General features: G+C 29.1%; 1 protein-coding gene across 11 annotated transcripts in view; it reads left to right on the top strand.

The window, feature by feature from the left end:
* LOC136983738 (myosin heavy chain, muscle-like) overlaps positions 1–22,849 on the top strand; it is a 133,956-nt gene extending 111,107 nt beyond the window's left edge. The window contains exons 5-42 of one of the 11 annotated variants that reach the window (XM_067280572.1): positions 2,494–2,521; positions 2,849–2,957; positions 3,812–3,904; positions 5,060–5,123; positions 5,220–5,318; positions 6,131–6,234; positions 7,239–7,496; positions 7,587–7,736; positions 8,549–8,719; positions 9,490–9,669; positions 9,743–9,902; positions 10,212–10,264; positions 11,156–11,243; positions 11,978–12,095; positions 12,453–12,573; positions 13,617–13,753; positions 14,119–14,200; positions 14,283–14,537; positions 15,659–15,787; positions 15,866–15,988; positions 16,074–16,160; positions 16,235–16,380; positions 16,452–16,542; positions 18,007–18,063; positions 18,147–18,233; positions 18,321–18,487; positions 18,825–18,903; positions 18,980–19,225; positions 19,313–19,509; positions 19,586–19,718; positions 19,799–20,015; positions 20,125–20,365; positions 20,451–20,772; positions 20,852–20,983; positions 21,081–21,320; positions 21,402–21,758; positions 21,995–22,066; positions 22,251–22,849. In XM_067280572.1, coding sequence (XP_067136673.1) covers positions 2,494–2,521; positions 2,849–2,957; positions 3,812–3,904; positions 5,060–5,123; positions 5,220–5,318; positions 6,131–6,234; positions 7,239–7,496; positions 7,587–7,736; positions 8,549–8,719; positions 9,490–9,669; positions 9,743–9,902; positions 10,212–10,264; positions 11,156–11,243; positions 11,978–12,095; positions 12,453–12,573; positions 13,617–13,753; positions 14,119–14,200; positions 14,283–14,537; positions 15,659–15,787; positions 15,866–15,988; positions 16,074–16,160; positions 16,235–16,380; positions 16,452–16,542; positions 18,007–18,063; positions 18,147–18,233; positions 18,321–18,487; positions 18,825–18,903; positions 18,980–19,225; positions 19,313–19,509; positions 19,586–19,718; positions 19,799–20,015; positions 20,125–20,365; positions 20,451–20,772; positions 20,852–20,983; positions 21,081–21,320; positions 21,402–21,758; positions 21,995–22,036 — 5,363 coding nt within the window. In that variant the 3' untranslated portion in view covers positions 22,037–22,066; positions 22,251–22,849. Of the gene's footprint in view, positions 1–2,493; positions 2,522–2,848; positions 2,958–3,811; positions 3,905–5,059; positions 5,124–5,219; positions 5,319–6,130; positions 6,235–6,744; positions 6,849–7,238; positions 7,497–7,586; positions 7,737–8,548; positions 8,720–8,922; positions 9,094–9,489; positions 9,670–9,742; positions 9,903–10,211; positions 10,265–11,155; positions 11,244–11,467; positions 11,556–11,977; positions 12,096–12,452; positions 12,574–13,616; positions 13,754–14,118; positions 14,201–14,282; positions 14,538–15,658; positions 15,788–15,865; positions 15,989–16,073; positions 16,161–16,234; positions 16,381–16,451; positions 16,543–18,006; positions 18,064–18,146; positions 18,234–18,320; positions 18,488–18,824; positions 18,904–18,979; positions 19,226–19,312; positions 19,510–19,585; positions 19,719–19,798; positions 20,016–20,124; positions 20,366–20,450; positions 20,773–20,851; positions 20,984–21,080; positions 21,321–21,401; positions 21,759–21,994; positions 22,067–22,250 lie in introns of all 11 variants that reach the window. The other 10 variants (XM_067280571.1, XM_067280568.1, XM_067280570.1 and 7 more) reach the window with 10 other exon arrangements.
* Positions 22,850–24,260: the final 1,411 nt, after the last annotated feature.

Genomic DNA, 24,260 nt, shown 5'->3' with positions numbered 1-24,260 from the left:
TTTTCTTTAAGAATTGATAGTAACTCAACGTTTTGTTTTAAATTTAAACAGAAATTTTTAAATTTCTTATTATTCCAAATTATCGCATAAATTGAAAATCATCTGGTATGATTAAACATTTTACTTTCAATTTCAAATTATTTTCAATATTAATGTTACCCTATTGCAATTTAGAAGGCCAATAATTTCTAAAGTTAACATTAATTTCAAATAAAATACAATACTAAATCTCAAAGAAACTTTCTTACAAGAGCCTGTTATTTTGATTTATAAAATGCAATTAATTACACTTGCAAACAGAATAAATTTTATTTATTTACTTTTTGTAAAATTTGTATTAATTGTCACAAGTGACTTTCAGTTTTCGAAATTATTTTACGAAAGTAGAAAATTGATTTGTTTACGTATTGTTATTAAAACTCTAAGAATATCTCCATTAATATTTTCTGTATTAAAAATTTGGAATTAACCTAACAAATATTTGATCGCAGGTGTCAGGAAAAGAGAATTTAATACAACTATAAATTAAATTAACTGTAGTATACATTAGAGCCATGGCTAATTTAAAATTACTTTTTTTACCAGTATTATTATTATTATTATTATAACCCCGAAATTTGTGTTTGATTTTTCTGTAATTTTCATTCTGATAAAATCAAATTTTCAATTTCATAAAGATTTTTTTTTCATTCGAAAAGTTAAAACAATAAACCATATCTTTATATAATTAAAGAAAATTTATTTCTTTATTCTTTAAATTTTATGAAAAATTTAAAGAATATCTTCTCAAATGATCTGGTGAATTTACGTTTGCAAATTAATAGGGTTACATAGATTTAAAATTATATCACTGATACATTTAGGAATTCTTATTAGATTTGTTCAGAGGAAGAACATAATTTAAATTAGGACTTCTCAACTGGCTTTGCTTGTCGATCCCTTTCTACAATATACTAATAAAACATATGAATAAATTACAAATAGGAAGAGATAAAGAAATCAAATAGGAATTGATAGTATTTATTTTTATTAAACCTAAATCAAAATCCAAACGTTTGTATTTTACTAAAATTTAAAGATATACGATTACTATTATTATACACTGCTGTTTTATTATATTTTTAAATATAACAAAAATATATTTATTCACCTACTCCTAGTAATTTATCGACCCCTCGACGGTCGTTTGAGACCAGGTTTCAAATTCATGATTTAAACTTTCATTACATAAAATCATAAATTATTAATTTAATTGGCAATAATAAATGATGTATTTAGAGATAAATGTATATAACAGGTGATTGTAAATAACTTAAGATAAATTTACATACAAATATGCTAAGCTAAGCTTTTATTTTTGCAACATAAACAAATTGTTTAGATTTTAGTATTTTCAGATTAGCCTATACTGTAACTTAGGCGTTTTATTTTTAACATTTGAACGGGAGCAAATATATATATATTGTAACTTTTTAAATATTATCAATGTTAAGAAATTTCTCGTTGTTTAAGAATATTATTAAATGCTAATTATTTCTGAGATAATTGATAGCATAAATAAATAAAAATAGCAATAATAGCCTATACAATAAGAGCGCTTAATATAGACAGAGCTGTAGTGGAAGATATACGGCGGTATGATATCTTTAATTCGAAAAATAGTAGAGGACATACCGTCATATACTCTGCTTTTTCGTAGAAATATCATACGCTCTCTGGTTATACGATTTTTCGTATAACCAGTAGTAAATCGATGGAGTAATTTTTTTTTTATTTGAAATAATCAAACCAACACCTTCATGCTTTACGAATAATTGCTCGTTTTTTTTTCTGGTATCAATTTTAAATGTTAAAAGAAAAAAAATTTAAATAACATCTATAAAGTTTAAAACAGAATAAGGCATTAAATTTCATTCATTTAGAATTAAAATAGGTAATTATATATATATATATATAGATATAGATCTATCTGTAAGACTAGATACGTTAAATTAAGTTACTTAATCCGGTTTTAAAAAATACATTAAAGATCTTTAGATTTTATAAACATTTAATTTATTCAGCTAATTTTTGTCTTAAAACACTTAAAACACGATCGTATTTTAAACCAAAACTTAGTATTCGAACAATTCTACTATCCTGTTGTTTGGATTAAAAACACGATCGTGCGTGTTTTTAATCAAAACAACCGGATAGTAGAATTATTCGATCAGGAAAATTAACCTTAATACTCGTATAACAACGAACTAAGTTTGTATAAGTTTAGGATATTATTAAATTAAAGTTGATTTAAAACAATTTGTTAATTAGTTTAAAGTTAACTATTTATGTTAAATTATATTCTTGAAATGTAATAACCAATTGTTAATATTATAATAAATATTTTCGAGAAAATATTTTAAAAATAATATTTTTACTAATTTAAAATATCGTTTTTAAAACTATCATTTAAAATATGATTCTCGCATTCATAAAATGTTTATCTTTCTGCAGACCGTGAGAACCAGTCCATGTTGATTACGTAAGTAAATGTCTTTATAAAAATATTTTTTAAGGTGTAACGAAATCCAAATTTTACGTTGTAAGAAATTATCTGTATTTGGAAAAGGAAAATTGTTGCTAATTGATACTGTTTAGACGTATAGCCTTTTATTAACGATTCAGCCTTTACTGTCGATTGATATCTATCCTACATACATAACACCCGGTTCAACCAATCAAACAACATCCAAGAACGTTCCCGGATTTTCTACCTCATTTCCTTCCAATCCCACCTGTCTGTCCAAAACCCTAAGATATTATTTTAGGATGTAAGCGTTTTATGCAAAAATGTTTCTTTCTAACTCAGCGGTGAATCTGGAGCCGGTAAGACAGAAAACACGAAGAAAGTACTTGCTTACTTTGCTAACGTCGGTGCTTCCGCTCCCAAAAAAGGAGAAGAAAAAAAAGAGAAAAAGGTATTCTTGTGATGAAATGTTTTGTTGTCCTGAACGGAGATCCACCCTTTCCCAACTGAGCATGTTGAATTACCATATTTTCCTAAGTGAAGAATTGGAAGACTTTACGTTTTACCCTTTAATACAGTGTTTCCAGATATGACACCATATACCTAAGGACTTCGAAATCCTCACCCAATTGGAATTCATAATATATATAATTGGAACCTCAATTGGAACTCATAATAATCATATAATTTTCATTTTCCTAAAATACTTTGTGAATAAACACAATTTTAATACATCAATTCTAATATGGCTTGCATGCAAATTAAAAGCCTTTATTTTTAATATTTAACAGAACTAACTAAATTATACATCTTTCTAATTAACTTATCATTTTATAGTTACGACGATTCAAACTTGGTGCTCTTTATATTTAAATGTATTCAAGCTTTACTGCCTTTATTATCTAAATAAATGGCAAAAGTAGTTTAAAAGTGGATATCGCTGACGATTAATTTCGTGGCAGTTTTTAATTTCATACATTTTCTCTGCATGATTCTGGCAGAAAAGAAGCAAAATTTTTAAAATAATATTAGGCTATAATTTTTTAGCCTCATTCTTTAGCAAGATTATTATAAATTAAATTAAAATACCATTAGTATATATATTTTAATATTTTGCTAGAAGGGCAGGCAACAAAATAAAACTTCAAGTAGCTTTTTGTATTTTAAAATAATAGATGTGGATTTTATCGCTGCTTTTATTTATGCATGTTGAGCACACATATTTGACGTCGTTTCAGAAGGCGATTATAAAGGATTTTTACTTATTTTTAGTCATGTGTTTGAACATTAAATGTTTCTGTTTAGGCCAACTTGGAGGATCAAGTCGTTCAGACTAATCCTGTACTAGAGGCTTTCGGTAACGCCAAGACTGTAAGAAATGACAACTCTTCACGTTTCGTAAGTATATATATTTATTTTATAATCATTTATAGAAATATTAAACATTTAAAAAATATTTAAAAATATAACGAATAAGATAAACACATACAGACAAAAGTAACAAACACAATAATGCAAAGTTTCACTTTATCCTTAATATCTAATACCAATATTAACATGCTTTGTGTACATCACGAAATATAGATACAAAAAAGTTATTGATATTATCCTAAAGGATTCATATAGAAATTTTAAATAGTTTTATTGAATTACGATACGCATAATAGATGATGTTTTGTTTTGGATATTGAATATTAAAAGTGTATAATTTTTGAAATTTATAGGAAATTGGCAAATAAATTACTATTTCATTATTTAAACTAATTCATTTTAATAAATATTGAAAATTATTTTATTCTTTTTTTTACCAGAATGTTATTCAACATTGTTCAATTTTTAAACTAAGATGACGTTCAGGTTAATATAGGCCTAACTAATGTTTATTTGGATGCTTGAATAAAATAAGATTTGTGTTTCTTTACCGACTAGACACATATTGATATCATGAGATAAATTAAATTATTTTAAAACTATAAATAATTTGTTATAGCCTATTCCGATTGTTTTTATGCATTTTTTTTAATTGTCACTCACTTATATTAAAATATATATCATGATAACTATCGAATCTGGCAATTATATATTTGTCAGAATAGGAATTGATCAAACATGAATTTGAAACATTGAAAACATTGCATTTAGTTAACATTATTCGATATGGCTTATATATAAGATACAGTATAAAGAGCTAAAAAGATAACACTTTAATAATAAAATTTATTAAAGTATTATTTTTCTAATATCTTCTAATACATATAATGTAATTCTAATATAAAATGTTAAATTATTTTATAAAATATAACATATAATTTAGAAAAATTAATACATTCAAGCATTTAAGAGGAATATTATCTTTATACTGTATTTTTTACTATACTATACACTAAAAACAGTGTTTTATTGACAATGTCGTTACGTTAAATGTTTACATTAATGTTTCGAAAATTAGTACAAAAAATAGTTACCGTTAAATCTATTATATGTGTTAAAATTATTTACTCTGCAGTTTCATATGTATATCATTTGATTAACAATTATTTTCTCCCCGAATAGGGTAAATTTATCCGTATTCATTTCGGTCCCATGGGCAAACTGGCCGGTGCAGATATTGAAACATGTAAGTATTGATAATATATTATGATTAAAAAATAATAATGATAATAATGGTGATAATACATTTTAGTTAATTGATAATTGTGTGTTTAATTTTCAGATCTATTAGAAAAGGCTCGTGTAATCTCTCAACAGCCTTTGGAAAGATCATACCATATTTTCTATCAGATAATGTCCGAGGGTATTCCAGGCACAAGAGGTATAATTTCGTGACATTTGAATAATTCATAGTTATGTGTAGATTAGTTATTAGTCGCAGGTTTAAGTTTTTGTAATTAGATTAATATTATATATATATATATATATATATATATAAATATAATATAATTACAAAACTTAACTGCGATATATATATATATATATATAAAACAAACATTTAAAAACTTTTACTGTTTCATTTTTTATTATTTTATATTTTGTCAAAATAAATTAATCGAATAACTTATAGTATCGTAAATGCTATTGTTCATCAGATTAGTAATATTTATCACACAAAGATTTTATCTGTATTATTATTAACTGTTATTGTTCTTAAGGAATATTTTTGTTTATATTATTTTTATTTATAATTTTATCGCAATGATATTTTTTAAGAATGATTATTTACAGTTTTTCTTTTTAGTAAAATAATATTATAATAAGGTATTTCAAAGTATTATAGTTTTCAAATTATTTTCTTTCTACAAAAACTTGAGTTAGATTTTTTTTAAGTTAAAGATTAAGTTTTATTTTTCTTCAATTATCACATTTTTGAGATTAAATTCAACTTTGCAAAAATTAAAAAAAAACATGAATTTAAATAACATAACCAATAGTAAAAATGTATTTTATTTTTATTTCATATAGGTTACTACATTTCCACAGTTTTACAACATTCATTTATTTATATAATAATTATTTTGTTAAGTTTTCTTTTTAATTTAATTTATTTTTAGTTATTTCATAAATACTTTTTTTATTTTGTTTATTTATTATTTATACATATCCTGTTCATTTAATTTGCCCAAATAGAGAAAAATCTCCTATCCGACAATATCTATGATTATCACTTTGTATCACAAGGCAAGATTGAAATCCCAAATGTAGATGATGCTGAAGAATTGAGACTCACAGATGTGAGTATAAGTTAGAGAAAACACGAATCCCCTTGAATTCTCTCTATGTATATCCCAAAATTCAACTGTCTTCAAGAACTTTTCTTTTACTTTCTTACAAATTTATCTCTTTATATTATTCCAAGATAGATGGCCTAGATGCAATTTTCGTCTGATTTATAAATGTCTACACATTTTTGATCATTTGGAATTTTAGGTCTAAATTTTATACTCTGTTGCCAGATTTAGTCTCATCTTTTGCCCCAAACGACTTTCCTTCAATCTACAATAATTATATTTTCTGGATATAATGCTGAACCCAAATGTCCAAACTCCATTTCGTAGGTCTTATCCACTTATCCAATTTACCCATACACTATAATGTATATTATTAAAAACAATGAATACAGTTTCTGTAGCTATATTTTCTTTTTCATGAACTAATTAATATCCTAGATTCTATGATATCTTACTTGATAAATATAAAACTAAATAGTATTTTCTTTCCTTTTCACTTTCTCCTTACCTCAGAGAAAATCCTACTTTCCGATAATATCTATGACTATCATTTCGTGTCTCAGGGTAAGACTGAAATTCCAAATGTAGATGATGCTGAAGAATTCAGACTTACTGATGTAAGTACTTAAAAAGAATTTTGCACAATTTTGCTGCCTGGCTGATTTTTATTTTTGGTTTTTTTATTTTGCATAAAATAAGTAAAATCGCATTTAATTGCTTTACGCAAAAACGCATTTATAGCTTTGTATATGAAGTAGCATCTAGGGGTATTAATTTATTTTTCTATATTTATTATAATTTCCTTGCTTTTATTCTACCCAACTACCTAATTCCTCTTTATTCGCTCACTAATTTTATTTACTTAATTGCTTCATTGCTATTATTTTTTCAATCGCTTTATATTTATCGCAGTATATTTATTAAACGGTTTGATTTTTAACATAATAAATTATGTTAAAAATCAAAATATTCAAGATTTATTACTAATTCATAATTCTAACAAACAGGAAGCTTTTGATGTATTGGGCTTTACTCCACAAGAAAAGGCAGATATTTATTCTATCACTTCTAGTGTTATGCATTTTGGTGAGATGAAATTTAAGCAAAGACCCAGAGAAGAACAGGCTGAACCTGATGGTACAGAAGAAGGTGAGCGTATTGCTCACTTGCTTGGTACCAATGCTGCTGATCTTTACAAGAATATTGTAAAACCCAAAATCAAAGTCGGTAACGAAATGGTAACACAAGGAAGAAACGTTACACAGGTACTTAATTTTAATTATTAAAATCTGTTTAATCTTAAATTATAAAATGTATAAATATTGAGTTTAAATTGTTATAATTACGATTTACAGGTAGTTGCCTCTGTTGGTGCGATGGCTAAAGCTATCTTTGACAGACTCTTCAAATGGTTGGTAAAGAAATTGAACGAAACCCTGGATACAAAGCAAAAGAGACAACATTTCATTGGTGTATTGGATATTGCCGGTTTTGAGATCTTCGACGTAAGTCCATATAATTTTTTACTTAAACAGATTTCAAGTTATTTGTTCTATAAATTTAAAATATAAAAACTGCTTTTAAAATTTTATGTCATATTTTTAGTAGAAATATTTTAAAAATTATATTTCTTTGTATATCTTTTAGTTAAATATTACACAACTGAAATTTTTTTAAATTAAATTTTTGTTAAAGTTTTTTTTTATTTTTCAATCATAAATATACAATATTTTAAATTTTTATTAAGCCTAATTTTAATTTATTTTGCTTGAACTTATTAAATTAAATATAGATTATTGATAATTTTTTTTTGAATTATTGGAATTTTTATAAAACTCAAAATTTTTAGTGGGGTTTTAAATATTTTAATATAAATTAATTATATAATATTAGAAAATTATTTCAATAAATATTTTTTAAGACCTTTTTTGAAAAATATCAGCTGTATTTATTCTTTAATAGAATCTTAGAAAAGAAATAATCAATTTTTATGAATCTATTTTTTTATAAACTGTTCAATCCATTTTTTAAATTCTATTTTCCTGTAAGATTTTTAACCCTTCTCAACTTTATTACGAATGAATCACATTTTAAATTTAATTTCATTCTGCCTGAGTAATTACTTTCCTCAACTTTTCCAGTATTACAAAATGTTTTATGATTTCATTTTACATTACCAAGACTTCTTTATTCTATCTTTATTTTATTTTATAATTCTCTTATTTTTTACGAGTTTTAAAAAATTTTCTTCGAATGCTTCCCTTTCAATCTTGCTTTTCCTATTATTATATTTTCCTTTCCTCTATTCCTCTGCTAGTATAATGGCTTTGAACAGCTTTGCATCAACTTCACAAACGAAAAACTCCAACAATTCTTCAATCATCACATGTTTGTTTTGGAACAAGAAGAATATAAACGTGAAGGAATAGATTGGGTGTTTATTGATTTTGGTTTGGACTTGCAAGCCTGTATCGAGTTAATCGAGAAGGTATGATATTCGCGAGAGAATAAATACAGCATGAGTGGACTAAAGTGGATAGTGGCTAAACATAGGTGGAAGTAGATGCAGTGATGACTAGAGTAGAATATGTGTTATTAACAAAAGTTATTTTTGTTTTTCTTCCCTTATCATACCTTATATGTTCCCTCCTTTACCAAATAAATGTTTCACCCTTTGTTAAAACCTTGTAGTTCAACGGCTTTGAACAGCTTTGCATTAATTTCACCAATGAGAAATTGCAACAATTTTTCAACCATCACATGTTTGTATTGGAACAAGAAGAATACAAACGAGAAGGCATCAATTGGACATTTATTGACTTTGGTATGGATCTGCAAGCCTGCATCGAATTAATTGAGAAGGTAGAAATGTTACATGTTACTTAATTCCCTGCACTTATTTATACTATGTAAATTAGATTAGTTCGTGCAAATTATTACTATTAGATATTAAATGTAGATTTTGGAATAGTTAACGTAGAAACTGTTTGTTGTGACTAATTTAAAAATACTAGAAATATAAATTTCTTCTTCGATTTAAGAACATTTGTAACTTCGAATTGTAAGTAAATTTAAAATTACTTATTTCAAAAGTAAATAAAGATTTTAAATATTAAACTACGATTAATTGTAAACTAAATTTCAATGAAAATTGTTTAAAATAAAATCAGCAAATGTTTATAATTAAATTAATCTTAATTTTAATGAAACTCTACAAGGCGAGTTAGATTGTACTAAAATAAGAATTTCGTAAAATAGCCCATGGGTATCTTGTCCATCCTTGAAGAAGAATCTATGTTTCCAAAGGCTACTGATAAGTCCTTTGAGGAAAAATTGAAGAACAACCATTTGGGCAAGTCTCCTAACTTCCAGAAACCAAAACCACCAAAGCCTGGTCAGGTTGAAGCTCACTTCTCCATCGCCCATTATGCCGGAACCGTACGTATAATTTTAACAAAAGTATTTTAAAAAATGAGGAGATGGATATTGTAAAATGATGTAATTATTATAGGTACCATACAATCTAACTGGATGGTTAGAAAAGAACAAGGATCCTCTGAACGACACTGTCGTTGATCAATTAAAACATGCTTCTAACCAACTTGTGAATTGGATCTTCGAGGACCATCCAGGACAAAGTGCTGCTCCCGACTCCGGTGGCGGCGGCAAGGGTGAGTTTCGAATTTAAAATTAGGCAAAGATATAAAAATTAATCATTCATCTAAGCGATTACTAAATTTTAAGCTAACTGATATCATATATTCTTTCGTGCTGATTGCCCTTATACGTTGTTATCATGAGTTAATTATGGATAAATTGGTATAAATTAATAAAAGATAAATCAATTGCACCAAATTATTTTTATCTCTCTAATGTCATTGTTAATAATTTTTCCTTTTAATTCGGAAATCGGGTATTTCTGAAATGATGAAATAATTTTCAAATTACATTTTTTTTTTTCTTACTCGCATATATTTCAGGTGGTGGCAGAAAGAAGGGTTCCGCTTTCCAGACTGTATCTGGTTTATACAAGGTGAGAATTTAGTATAAAAACTTAAATGCCAATTTTATCTATATATTTTGAAAGCTATATTATTTGAAATTTCATACTACAGTATATCAAAGAATACGTTTAATTGTAAAATTTTAAATATTTAAGTAAAAGGATTTTGAAGATAATATTAAAATTCTAAATTTCAAATAATTGTAATTTTATTTGAATTTTAATTTTAATTTTTAAATTAAATTGTAATGACACTTTTTATAAAGCAAAGCAGGAAAGATGAATAGCGCCAAGTTTATGGATAATTAAAGTGACGAATCAACTGATTATTTCACATCCTTCTGAAACATTGAATAATGAAACATATACTAAAAATATCTGAATTTTATCTAATTATAATTTTATTTTAATTTTGTAGAATAGTTGCTTATTAAATAAGTTATTTTTTATTTTATTATATTTGCTTTGTTTGAATATTTGTATAACCTCCTAATCTGCCTTAAAATAAAAACATTCATTCCATAAATACTTTGAATCTGTACCTAAAACATTTCTATATGAATTCTATATTATTCGAGGCCCTCTTCTCTTTGTCCAATTAAAAACAAAACCGAACCCGATAGATCTAAATATCCTAAAAATTTCCTTCAAACATCTTTTTCAATTACACAGTCCTTTATTTTATCCATAGAAATTAATATTTATCCATATATTTATTTACACTTCGACATATCTAAATGTCGTTTTTCTGCTTAAAAGTCTTATTACTGATTAATCTTATTAACTGCTTTAGTCTTAAATGATAACACGAATGAATGAGAAGATGTAAATGATTACCGTAAAATGAAGATAATTTTTTTATATTTATTATTTGCTATTTGCTTGTTTTAATTTGCTTTGGCTATATATATATGCTTATAGGAGCAATTAAATAGGCTGATGACCAGTTTACACAGCACTCAACCACATTTTATTCGTTGCATTATCCCCAATGAAACGAAGACACCAGGTAATTATAAAAGCAGCAAAAATTATCATTACTATTTCTTCTGAACTTCTTCATATTCCTGGTCAAAACATGTCACTTTTCTTTAACTATTCAATTAAAACCAAACATGATCCTTCTCTGCAGTTTGATGCTCATAATTCTCATCTATGCTATTCTTCAGTCCTGTGATCTTACCCAGAGGTTTTCCAACCTTCCTCATTTTCTCCCTTAATATTTAATAACAGGAACAATTGAACAAATTGATGTGTACCCTTAATACCACAAGTCCTCACTTTGTTAGATGCATCATCCCTAATGAAACCAAAACTCCAGGTAAGTTGGTGTTAAAAAAAGAAAAATTAAAAAGAAATTTTTATCAAGATTTATTTAAGAAAATAAATTTTCATAAAATTTTTCTTTTATTTTTCTATATATAAATTGGTTTTAATATCATTAGTCTGGGATAAATTTTTCCAGATTATCCGCATTATCCTAAGTTAGCTAATTAGCATGCATATTTATTCTATTCTATTTTACCCCTTTTATATCCTTCTGTTTCATATGACAGTTATATATTTATATATGTTTTTGAATCTTTGAATAGATTTATAGCTTATTATTTTTAATTCAGTTATTAAATTATATTTAAAAGTAAAATAATGGTAAATAAACGCCAAAAGTAATTAATAAAAACTTTTAGATAAAATAATTAAAGTAATAAATATTTACGGACTAATAGTAAGCTGTGTTAATAGGTCTTATTGATGCTCACTTGGTAATGCATCAATTGACTTGCAATGGTGTACTAGAAGGTATCCGTATTTGCAGGAAAGGTTTCCCCAACAGAATCGTGTATCCTGATTTCAAACAAAGGTAAGTTTTACTGGTTGAAAATATTTGTAATAAAGTTTATTTTTAATTTGTGTTAGCATAATTTTTTAAATTTATATTAGTATAATTTTATACCCTACCCTTTTTATCCTAAGTTGTAAATGAAACAGTTTAATACAGAATACCATTTTTCACATTCCATGATTTCCATGATTCCTTTAATATTTTACCCATGTGAATTATTTCTTGATACCATACATCTTTCCTGAAATTTTTAGCAACTTCCCAAATCTTGAGACCATTAGAACCCAGTTTTGACTTTCCATCAACAGTTCTTTCCCCATATTTTAAATTTTATATTAATTACCGTGTATTTTGATAACATTTTGCATTCTCTAGATACACAATTTTAGCCCCCAATGCTGTACCCAAAGGATTCGTTGAAGCCAAACAAGTTGCAGAAGGTGTATTGAAAACCATCCAACTCGACGAAAATGATTATCGTCTTGGTTTAACAAAGGCATGTATTGTAGCCTCTCCCCACAATAGGGTATTAGATTGAATTAATATTGATGCAAGAAATGGTAAGGAAAAAAAGTCCATACCCCATCCAGTCCTGTTCGATCATTTTCCCATGAATATTTCCTCTAATTTTAGAAAAAAAATCTAGAAGCCTATCTCTTGCTTATTCAGAAATCCTATTATCAAAAGTTTAAATAAAATATCCCAGTCTATTTCCTATATGAAAAGTACATTTTATTTAAGAACCCAATTTTCTAGATAATAGAAATAAGCCCATTAGATCCAATTAGGTATTATCTTATTCTTTTATTTCCTGAATTAAAAATAATCATTTATTTCCCAAATCCTTCACAATTATAATAATGTTATCTTCTCCATGAATACTCTCATAATAGTCGGCTAGAATTCTTATTTCGAATCTTATTCCTATCCAATACTATTGCACGAAACATTTACTTCCTTTATTTCAACTTCATCTAGAATTTTATTAGTAATACCTTCGTCTAAATGGCCAATGCTCTTCGCCGAATAGTTTAGAAATTTTCATTATTTCCTTATAGATCTATATTTAACCAAAATAGAATATTCTACTTGAAATTTTACAAGAATATCCTTTTATACTTCTTCAAAAGAAATATTTTCCTCCGAATAATAGTAGAAACAAATAATCCTTTTCTTTTCAATGATTAACATTATCCATCTGAAGAATGAAGACCTGAAGAAACCATCCTCTAAAATTTCCCTTCCTTTTACTTATTCTTCCATATCCTTTCCTAGATACACCATTCTTGCTCCTAATGCTATACCTAAAGGTTTTGTGGATGCCAAAAATGTCTCAGAAAAAATATTGGAAGCTATCCAGCTCGATCCAAATGATTTTAAATTCGGTAGTTCAAAGGCAGGTAACATTTCTTATATTTATAAAGGGCACGTGAAACTCGTGAGATGAAAGAAAAAAGGTGAAATGTTTTATATTTTCATTTGAATGGTAAATTTTTCTGTAATAAAAACGACCGTACTAATCTATCATGAATGTAACAGGTATTCTTCAGAGCTGGTGTATTAGGTCGTCTTGAGGAAATGCGAGATGATCGTCTTGGCAAAATTGTCACCTGGGTGCAATCTTGGATCCGTTGGTACAATGCCGTCAAGACCTTTAAGAGGCTTCAAGAACAGAGGTGAGTTTTTGTAAGAAAAAATATAAAAGTTTATTAAACGATAATAATATCGTTCAGTAAACGTTTAAGAGTATCGTTTAGTAAGAGTAAGAAACCCCAGATTTATTTTTTAATCCTTTAGTCGACCTAGTATCTTTTTTAGTAATTACTTATTTCCCTAAATACGAAATATGGCGAATGAAGCCAAGTTTCTGTAGTTAGTTACTTATTTGGCAGAGAACTAATTTTTAGTAGAGTGCAGATCCGCCCTCAAGTCTATTTTACTTATGGATGGGGTTACTCTTACTGGATGTTTTACAAACATTAGCAGTCAACACGGGACCAATGGATCAACAGTTATGATATACATATTTCTCCATTTATAGGGTTGCCCTTTTGGTTATCCAGCGCAATCTACGAAGGTTCCTTACACTCCGCAACTGGTTGTGGTGGAAATTGTACGCTAAGGTAAAAATATTAGTAAAGTCAAAAATTTGGATATTTGTTCGCTATGGATGAAGATTGTGATGCCGAAGTGTCAATTGAACAGGTCAAGCCTTTGCTTACTATGGCTAAAGTAGAAGATGAATTAAAAGCTTTAGAAGAAAAATTAAAGAAAGCCGAAGAAGCCTTGCAAAAAGAAGAAAAACTAAGGAAAGATCTGGAAATGCATAATGTTAAACTGTTACAGGAGAAGAACGATATGTTTTTGCAATTGGAATCCGAACGTGCCGGTAGCGGTGACGTTGAAGAACGTTTGCAAAAGACTATTTCTATCAAAGTTGACTTAGAAGCTCAGCTTCAGGTGAGTTTTGTTATTTAGTTAAAAAGATTTGAAAATATTTGGACCACCAACGAGCACACAAATAGAAACACTGAGAATTACTGTTGGGTATTTTCGTCATAAACAATAAATTTTTTCATATTTGAATTTTCTCTTTCGATCTTCAGTTATTCGGCAAACATTTATTTCTAATATAAACTTCTTAAAGAAATAAATAATAATAAATTACTAGGAAATAAAAATCGTGTTTTGATGACGCTTCTATATATGGAGAGTTGGATATTACTTTCAGGTAATGACGGCAGTAAGATATAAGTATAAAATTACTCATACCTTGCCAAAATGAATATTTCAGTTTTGGAAATTGGAATGAATTTGAAATGTGTCTACAAAATTTATTTCAGAATTTAAATTTTTATATTGTTCATACCGAATTTCATCCGAGATTTACAAAATGTGTCAATAAAGCTGTCACTCATTTCTAAAATAATATATTCCATTTTATTAAATTCTATTTTTATGTGAACAAGGAAATCATTTAGTTAATAGGTAACTAGTGAGGATAGTTTTAGCAGCATAATTAGGTCGAGCTATCTAATTTAATCCTTTTGGATTGAATCCCTGTTACTGTGCCTTATCCATGCATCATTCCGACACAAATGGCATCAATGGTACAACTCTTTCCTATTCTTGGTATGTGATGCGGAAAGCTACACTGCAGACACCGCTTACTAATACCATATGGGGTATCGCATTACTCTTTTTATCTCTCTACCGAGCATGCGTCAGACTGTTTATTTTGTTCCTCCCTTCCCATCCAGAGCGTGGGTGTTCATCTTCCCCATCTAAGTGATGATGTTGATAGAAATATACGGAGTCTTAAAATATTGTCTTAGTCATTCGACTTTGGACATCCCGAGACGCTAGTTCGTCCTTCGAAAATTATTCGAATTTGATGTTTTTGTAATCAAGTGAACGTGCAGTGTTTTCAAAGTGTTCTGTGATTTTAGCGGTCCAAATTATTTTCGAATACTATCGAAATGGCAGATATTGTTGATGGAATCGACACTAGTCTGCCTATTGAGAAAATGACCAATGGAATCGCTAATGATGTACTTCATTCCATGGAATCCTATATACAGGAATTGCAAGATAGGTTGAGCCATGAAGAGGATGCTCATTCCAGCCTTAACAGTGTCAAGAAGAAGTTGGAAGGTGAAATTTCAAGCTTGAAAAAGGATATGGAGGATTTGGAACTGACCATCCAAAAGGTAGAAATAATTTCTGTTGGATTTAATTAAAAAAATATTATTTGAAGATATGAATTTTAAACTTATTATTACAAATAGGCCGAACAAGATAAAGCTAGTAAGGACCATCAAATCCGAAACCTTAACGATGAAATCGCACACCAAGACGAACTTATCAATAAGCTCAACAAGGAAAAGAAACAATTGCAGGAAATGAGTCAGGTAAGCTACAAAAGATCAGATTTAAGAAATAAATTTAAATTTATTTAATTATTAATATTATACTAATTATAATATTATATTCTAGAAAACTGGCGAAGATTTGCAAGCTGTAGAAGACAAAGTCAACCACTTGAACAAAGTCAAGGCTAAATTAGAACAGACCTTAGATGAGGTAGGTAACAAAAGATTAGATAAATTATTATTTACTCAATATTCAAAAACTTAATTGAGCATTTATTCTAATAGCTCGAAGATAGTCTTGAAAGAGAAAAGAAATTGCGAGGTGAAGTAGAAAAATCAAAGAGAAAAGTCGAGGGTGATCTGAAATTAGCTCAAGAAGCAATCGCTGACTTAGAGAAGAATAAGAAAGAATTAGAACAGACAATCCAAAGGTAGTCTTGAAAAATATAAATAAATTTAATCTGTAACTGTAAATGTTTAAAACAAAATTTAATATATTTAGGAAAGACAAAGAAATGGCCAGTCTTAGTGCCAAATTAGAAGACGAGCAGAGTTTGGTTGCTAAACTGCAGAAACAGATTAAAGAACTTCAGGTATATAAACTAATGAGGAATGCCTTTTATGTTTAAAACGTGTTGACGTGACGAAAAATAAGTTTCCTTTAAATATTTTTTTAAAACATACTTGGAATTTTTTCTTGGCGATTTTCGGGAAGTCTTAGTTGTTACCATTGGCATTGGTCCATTCATTAGTGTCACTTACCTTATAAAGACCATCCTATAATATTGATTTAGTCTTTAGACGATCTGTCTTCGGTTAGTTTATCTTAAACTTTCAAATCGAATGCGGAACGAGTCGAAACATCTGTGCCGTTGCCAGATATACAATGAGTCAGGAGGCAGTGCATGCAATAGCCGTGTTCTTCTAAACCTTTTAAAATTTATATCCAACTCATTGCTTTAAAAAAAGTGGACGGGAAGTTTTTAACTGTCTAGTAATAATGTCTGAAAATAACGCGAAAGAAAAAAATTTCCAACCGCAATTTTCGAGAATTCCATTTAGACGATGTTTCCTCCCTAACGTGTTGTGTCTGTTGCCAAAAACGGGTGTGTGGAATGTGACTCACTTCGGTTCTCGCAGAACATTTATGGAATCTCTAACTGGGATAGAATTTCAACAACTATATCCGTTGTCGGTATACAAGAGAGTCACTTTACTGCTTTTGTACCAACCTGCGACATGGATCCCTCAATCCAAGTTAATGGTGATACCCAACCCATCGAGGACGGAATATCTAACAGTGATACCATTTCAAACTTAAAACCACCCGAGGATAGTTTTTATCCCTTTCAAAAATCTTCTTACTGTCCACCTAGTTACCGACTTAGCACCGAAAGTAAACGAATAATTCGCAAGACTCAAGAGCCTGTGTTGGCAACTTGCACTAGTACAGTTCGTTTTCTTTACGAAGTAGGGAAACTTTGTTAATAAGTCTTCTGACTAACATGCCTCATCACTTTGCAACATTCTTCTTTATTGTCTGGCAGTAAGGATAGCAGGTAACAATTTCAAGGGAGCGCTACTATGTTCTAATTTTCCACTTCTTGTTACTCTATTTTTAGCTTTACTGCTTTTCATTAACAAATGTTAACCGAGACTTTGGCTTGATATCGTATTTGAAATGTATATGAAGTGCTATTTATCTAAATCTAAATACGATAATTAAAAAGTAGCTAAATAAAATTTTATTAATTTAAATATCACTTGATTCTAAACTTATCTCGATTTCAATTTTTTATATTTAGCTATAGGTATACTATTTCTCTCTAAATTTTGCATAGTTAATTTATTTTCTGTATATTTTTATTGTATTATGCATTCCATTTTTGCTGTAATTAGTTCTTCAGATAAATATATTTATACAAAATTTATTTATTCTGTAAATACTTAAAAATAATTCGAAAATTTGACAATAAGATCTTGTAAACTTTTAGGAATAATTTCAAGAATTAGTAGCTATTAAATAATTTATTGATAATAGTCATTATTTTTAACAGGCTAGAATCGAAGAGCTCGAAGAAGAACTTGAAGCTGAGAGACAATCTCGCGCCAAGGTATTTGCACCCTTCTTTAAATAATTTTATAATTTAATTAAATATAATTCCTTTTGTTAATAAAACTGTTTATTAACAATTAGGCCGAGAAACAACGTGCTGACTTAGCAAGAGAGATTGATGAACTCAGCGAGCGCTTGGAAGAGGCTGGAGGTGCTACATCTGCACAGGTAATTAAATTGAAAAATTAATCACTTTCGATTTATGAAATTAAAATAGGAGCTTAGAAATAATACTTTTTTTAAAAAAATAAATAGATCGATCTCAACAAAAGACGTGAAGCCGAAATGGCCAAGTTGAGGAGGGATTTGGAAGAATCTAACCTGCAACACGAACAAATCCTTGGCAATCTCAGGAAAAAACATAACGATGTTGTTGCTGAATTAAGTGACCAAATCGACCAAATGAACAAGCAGAAGGCTAGGTAGATAAATTTATTTTTCAGAAATAGACTATTGAGTTTATTTTACCAATAATAATTAAATGTAACAATAAATCTAAAAATTATAATTGATCGAGTAAACTAGTATGCATAGTTCAGATTATTTTTATTTTATCTTACGATCCTCATTTCTTGGCCTTAAATTAATCTTATTGTAGTGCTGTTTATCCGATTAAGAGAAACCTTATTCAATATAATATAGAAAGCTATATTGAGCAATATTTAAAATACTGTAAATTAGATCTATATAAAACATCGAAGTTAGACTCATATATGATATTTTAATATGTAATGAAATATTGAAATAATTTCTTAATAGGTTAGAGAAAGAAAAGGCTCAACTGAAGGGAGAATTAGACGATGTACGTTCTAGCGTGGACCACGTAGGCAAGGAAAAGGTAAATTTGAAATTTTTATGAAAATAGTTAAATTAATAATAAATGATTGAATAATTTACAATTTTATAATTTACAGGCTAATGCTGAGAAACAAGCTAAACAATTAGAAATGCAATTGTCAGAAATGCAAGGCAAACTTGACGAATCTAACCGTTCCTTATCTGATTACGATGCCGCCAAGAAAAAACTAAGTGTTGAGAATTCCGAATTGCAGAGACAATTAGAAGATGCCGAATCTCAAGTTAGCCAGCTTAGCAAACTAAAATCATCTCTCCAATCACAATTAGATGATGCAAGGAGAACAGCCGATGAGGAGAGTAGGGTAAGTACAGAAAATAAATAAATAAATTCTAATTATTTTATGGAATTAAAAGTTACATTTCTATATTATTTATTTTTTGTAATACAGGAACGATCTGCTATCATGGGTAGATTCCGCAACTTAGAACACGATCTTGATGGCCTCCGCGAACAATTAGAGGAAGAACAAGAAGCCAAAGCTGATCTGCAAAGGCAGATGAGCAAAGCTAATGCCGAAGCCCAATTGTGGAGAAGCAAATACGAGAGCGAAGGTCTTGCTAGACTGGAAGAATTAGAAGAAACAAAGTATATAATTTTTCTGTAAAAATTAATGCGTTTTATTATAATCGATTTATTTATCATTATATATTTTATACACTAGGAGGAAACTCGATGCCAGATTAGCAGAAGCTATGGAAACCATTGATCAGTTGAATGCTAAATGCAATGCTCTCGACAAAGCAAAATCTCGTCTCCAAGGTGAAGTTGAAGATATGACCATCGAAGTTGAAAGGGTATAACAATTAATTTTAATTGTTCAAAGTATTTAAAAATGAATTTATTATATAAATCTAATTACTATTCATGTTTTTAGGCTAATGGTCTTGCATCTTCTCTTGAGAAGAAACAAAAATCCTTCGATAAAATTGTTGCTGACTGGAAACAGAAAGTTGACGATTTAGCATCTGAATTGGATGCTTCTCAACGAGAATGTCGCAATTATTCCACTGAATTGTTCAAGCTGAGGTCACAATACGAAGAGAGCCAAGAACATTACGAAGCTCTAAAACGAGAAAATAAGAATCTTCAAGGTAAGATTTTATTTTACATACAGAAATACTTCTAATATTATTCAAAATATTTTAACGATCATTAGTCACTTAAAATCTCGAAATTGATGATAAATATTTGCATTTCCAGACGAAATAAAAGACTTAGTGGACCAACTTGGCGAGGGTGGTCGCAGTGTACACGAATTAGAAAAATCTCGAAAACGATTGGAGATGGAGAAGGAAGAACTCCAAGCCGCTTTAGAGGAAGCTGAAGCCGCTCTTGAACAAGAAGAGAACAAAGTTCTCCGTGCTCAACTCGAACTGTCTCAGGTTAGACAAGAAATCGACCGACGACTTCAAGAGAAAGAAGAAGAATTCGACAACACCAGGTAAAATGCGATATTCTAAAGAACACTTTAATTAGTACATTGATTTTACGTTCAATTAAACGTTATTATTTTGTAAATTTTATAGGAAGAACCATCAACGCGCTCTTGATTCCATGCAAGCAAGTCTTGAAGCCGAAGCTAAGGGCAAAGCTGAAGCTCTCCGAATGAAGAAGAAACTTGAAAGTGACATCAATGAATTAGAAATTGCCTTGGACCATGCCAATAAGGCTAATGCCGATGCCCAAAAGAACATCAAGAAATACCAACAGAACTTAAAGGAGATGCAGACAGCTCTCGAAGATGAACAAAGAGCTTGCAGTGACATGCGTGAACAATACCATATGGCTGAGAGACGATGCAACGCTATGCATGGAGAATTAGAAGAGAGCAGACAATTATTGGAACAAGTAAGCATTTAATAATTTTGTGTAATGTTAATTAACAATATATAAACAATTCTTAAATTTTGATTATTTTTGATTACAGTCTGATAGAGCAAGACGATCTGCTGAAACCGAACTTGGAGAAGTTCACGAACAACTTAACGACGCTTCTGCTCAAGCTTCATCTCTCTCTATGGCCAAGAGGAAGTTAGAAGGCGAAATGCAAGCATTGCATGTAAGATTTTCTGACAGAAATTAATAAAACAATTTACAACAATTAAACAAGATTATAAAATCAATATTAAAAATAAATGTTAATTTTATTTATTTAGGCTGATTTAGATGAAATGTTGAATGAAGCCAAGCAGAGCGAAGAGAAGGCCAAGAAGGCTATGGTTGATGCTGCTCGTCTAGCTGATGAACTTAGAGCTGAACAAGAACACGCTCAACAACAGGAAAAGATGCGCAAGACTTTGGAACAACAAATTAAAGAATTGCAAGTTCGATTGGACGAAGCTGAGGCAGCTGCTCTTAAAGGTGGAAAGAAAATCATCCAGAAACTCGAACAGAAGGTTTGTTTATAAATGCTCAATTATAAAATGATATAGTTCAATTAGATGCTCGGTACTGAAGTTCTCACACTTTCAACATAGGTTCGTGAATTGGAAAATGAACTTGAAAACGAAACTCGTCGTCACGCTGATGCTGCTAAGAATGCCAGGAAATCAGAACGCAGAGTTAAGGAATTGCAATTCCAAGGAGACGAAGACCGTAAGAATAACGAGCGCATGCAAGACTTGGTCGATAAATTGCAGCAAAAGATCAAAACATACAAGAGACAGATCGAGGAAGCTGAAGAAATCGCTGCACTCAACCTCGCCAAATTCCGTAAGGCACAACAAGAATTGGAAGATGCAGAAGAACGTGCAGACTTGGCAGAGAACGCTGTTTCTAAACTTCGTGCCAGAAATCGCAGCTCAGCATCCGTAGGTCGTGCAATGAGCCCAGGTGTAAGTATACCCTAAATGCCTAACATCTGATTCTCCATCTCTCACCATTCCGAAAATCCAATTTCCCAAAAACCAAATATTCCACACGTCCCTATCAAAACATAATTGGAACATCTGAGTTAACTTGCCTACTACTGGTCTTTATCCACTCTCGGACTCCCTGGTGTTGCATATATTTTTTATATATTTTATCGATTATCATATCTGATTTGGTTACCTGCTCATTTTATGTGCAGCCCATGATGAAACGTCCTAAATCCAAACTCGCCGAAGAATAAATCGATCGAAAACATATATAAATTTCTTAGGTGAGCAGCTTCCTTATTATTTAAGATCTGCTAACTAACGCCTGTAAAATATGTATGTACTTGAGATAATGATATTATATTATTAATTACAATATTTTACACATAATTTAACATTTTAAAAGACCGTTTTACACCTTACAGTTTAATTTGATGAATTAGATTTTAACTTGCTCATATTTTTCAGCCTGCCAACATCGACATCCGTCCCCTCCTAAATACTGCAGCCGGGATATCACCTTTCCTCTCCATAACACCTCATGGAAAGCAGCTGGCAGAAGCAGAATCGTCTTCCATTTACGCCAATTAGATTGTGTCATCGTCAAAGAAGCTATTTTTTCTGTGTCTTGTGTTTGTTTTTATATCGTATGTATGAGAAGCTGGACTACACACAAGGATTCTACAATATCAGCCTCTTTTCTCTCGTTCGTGGCTTTTCTTCCGATAATTTAAATAGTTAAAAAAAATATATATCGGATGTGAAAAGGAAGAAAACTGTGTTATTTGTTTTTTCTTGCATTTGGAAATAAAACAACATTATAACACTTTAACGAAAAATCTTGTCTATTGTGCTTTTGGAAGAAGATCCAGCGGCTTTATGTATTATTTTAGAATAGATATTTTATTTCTTCCCTCTTCTATTTCATTTTTTGTCAATAGAAGATGAAAGAAAACAAACGCGTCGATACTGTTGAAGCAATTAATATGCCAGCAGAGGTGTTTGGATAATCCTGTGTACTTTTTGAACACTTCCTTAAATAAATACAAGGCTGCGGACATTATAAATTCTCTATTATTCTTTTCATTTTTCACTTCTCTTAAATCGCTTTTAACACATTTCGTATTACACTCGGAATCAATTATCATTCTTTAATTAAGTTTAGCACATTTAAAAATTTTTAAAAGTAAAGAATATGAATTAAACTAAATTAAAATATTATTATTATTAACATATATTTCAGTTATAAATTTACGGAAGAAAAAATAATTTTAATTAGAATATTTAAGAAATTCGTGAAATTTACACTCTTTCGAAATTAAATACATTTAAACGTATACAAAAGCGTAAACGCTGTTGAAAAAATTAATATTTTAATTAAGTATGGCGCGTGTACTTAAATGTAGCCAACATTTTAATATTTTTACATAAAATTATTAAATCTTTTCGTAAAAATTAATTATCAAATTATTGATAATTTTATATTTAAGAAAATTTGTAAATATTGGAAAAAAAAGTAAAGATAAAGATAATGAGAGACAATATTTGTGAAAAAATATATATATTATCGGTAAAGTTTGAAAAAATAAACAATCTTGATATCATTAATGCTTACGTGATCGGTTATTTTTAAACCAGTCGCATTTTAGAAACGATTACGGGTTAAGTGAAATGAAAACCTTCGTATATATGTTTCATTACAACTTCTCTTTTACAAATGAACAGTGATTGATGATGACATTCATGACGTTAATCCATAAAACTACACGGATCTTGAATTTAAATTATTGAAAATATAAATCCCAATAAATATATAAAGTGTTTAGCTTATTAGCTTACACAGTAATCCAATATATAAAATTCTTTTCTACTCATTTTCACATAATTTTTTTTTTCTAATATTAGAACTTGAAAACATTTTCCCAGCCACATCGCGACCAAAATGAATGATTTATTCACATTTCTCGTAGTAAAAAACAAGTCTGCTGTCTGTATACTGTTAATTTTTAAATTTTTGAATTGATTTCAATTGGCATGATGAGAGGATGATATAATCAAATTCTTTTTCACTTTGTTGTATCATAAGATAGTTATTTTATTAGTTTTCTTTTACTTTCTTCTAAATTGCGTGGGTTGTAAAAAAACGCTAATAGATTTTTAACTTTCCAGACATTAAAATTATACTTTTCCACTAAAAAAACTGAATTTAAAAGGTTAAGAAAATATTCTGTTCGAGTATATTTAATCAGAGAGTAAAACCGCACCTTAATTCTGTGCCAAAAAGGCACTCTTTCGTCATTTCGAACCTGGTTGTCACGAGAGACAGAAATAGCATCATAGCACCCATCTAAAAACAAATGCTTCCTTTGATGTTAATTTTTAGTGATGCCATGACGTCATTTACTGTTTTAGCGTACAAAATTGTCCCAATTTTCTTATCCTCTTAATACATCAGCGATGCAATAAATAAGAATATTG

The sequence above is a fragment of the Centruroides vittatus genome, unplaced genomic scaffold (genome assembly GCF_030686945.1).
Source record: "Centruroides vittatus isolate TY-2023 unplaced genomic scaffold, ASM3068694v2 contig_885, whole genome shotgun sequence".
Classification (NCBI taxonomy): Eukaryota; Metazoa; Arthropoda; class Arachnida; order Scorpiones; family Buthidae; genus Centruroides; species Centruroides vittatus.
This window is presented reverse-complemented; position numbering and strand designations above follow the sequence as displayed.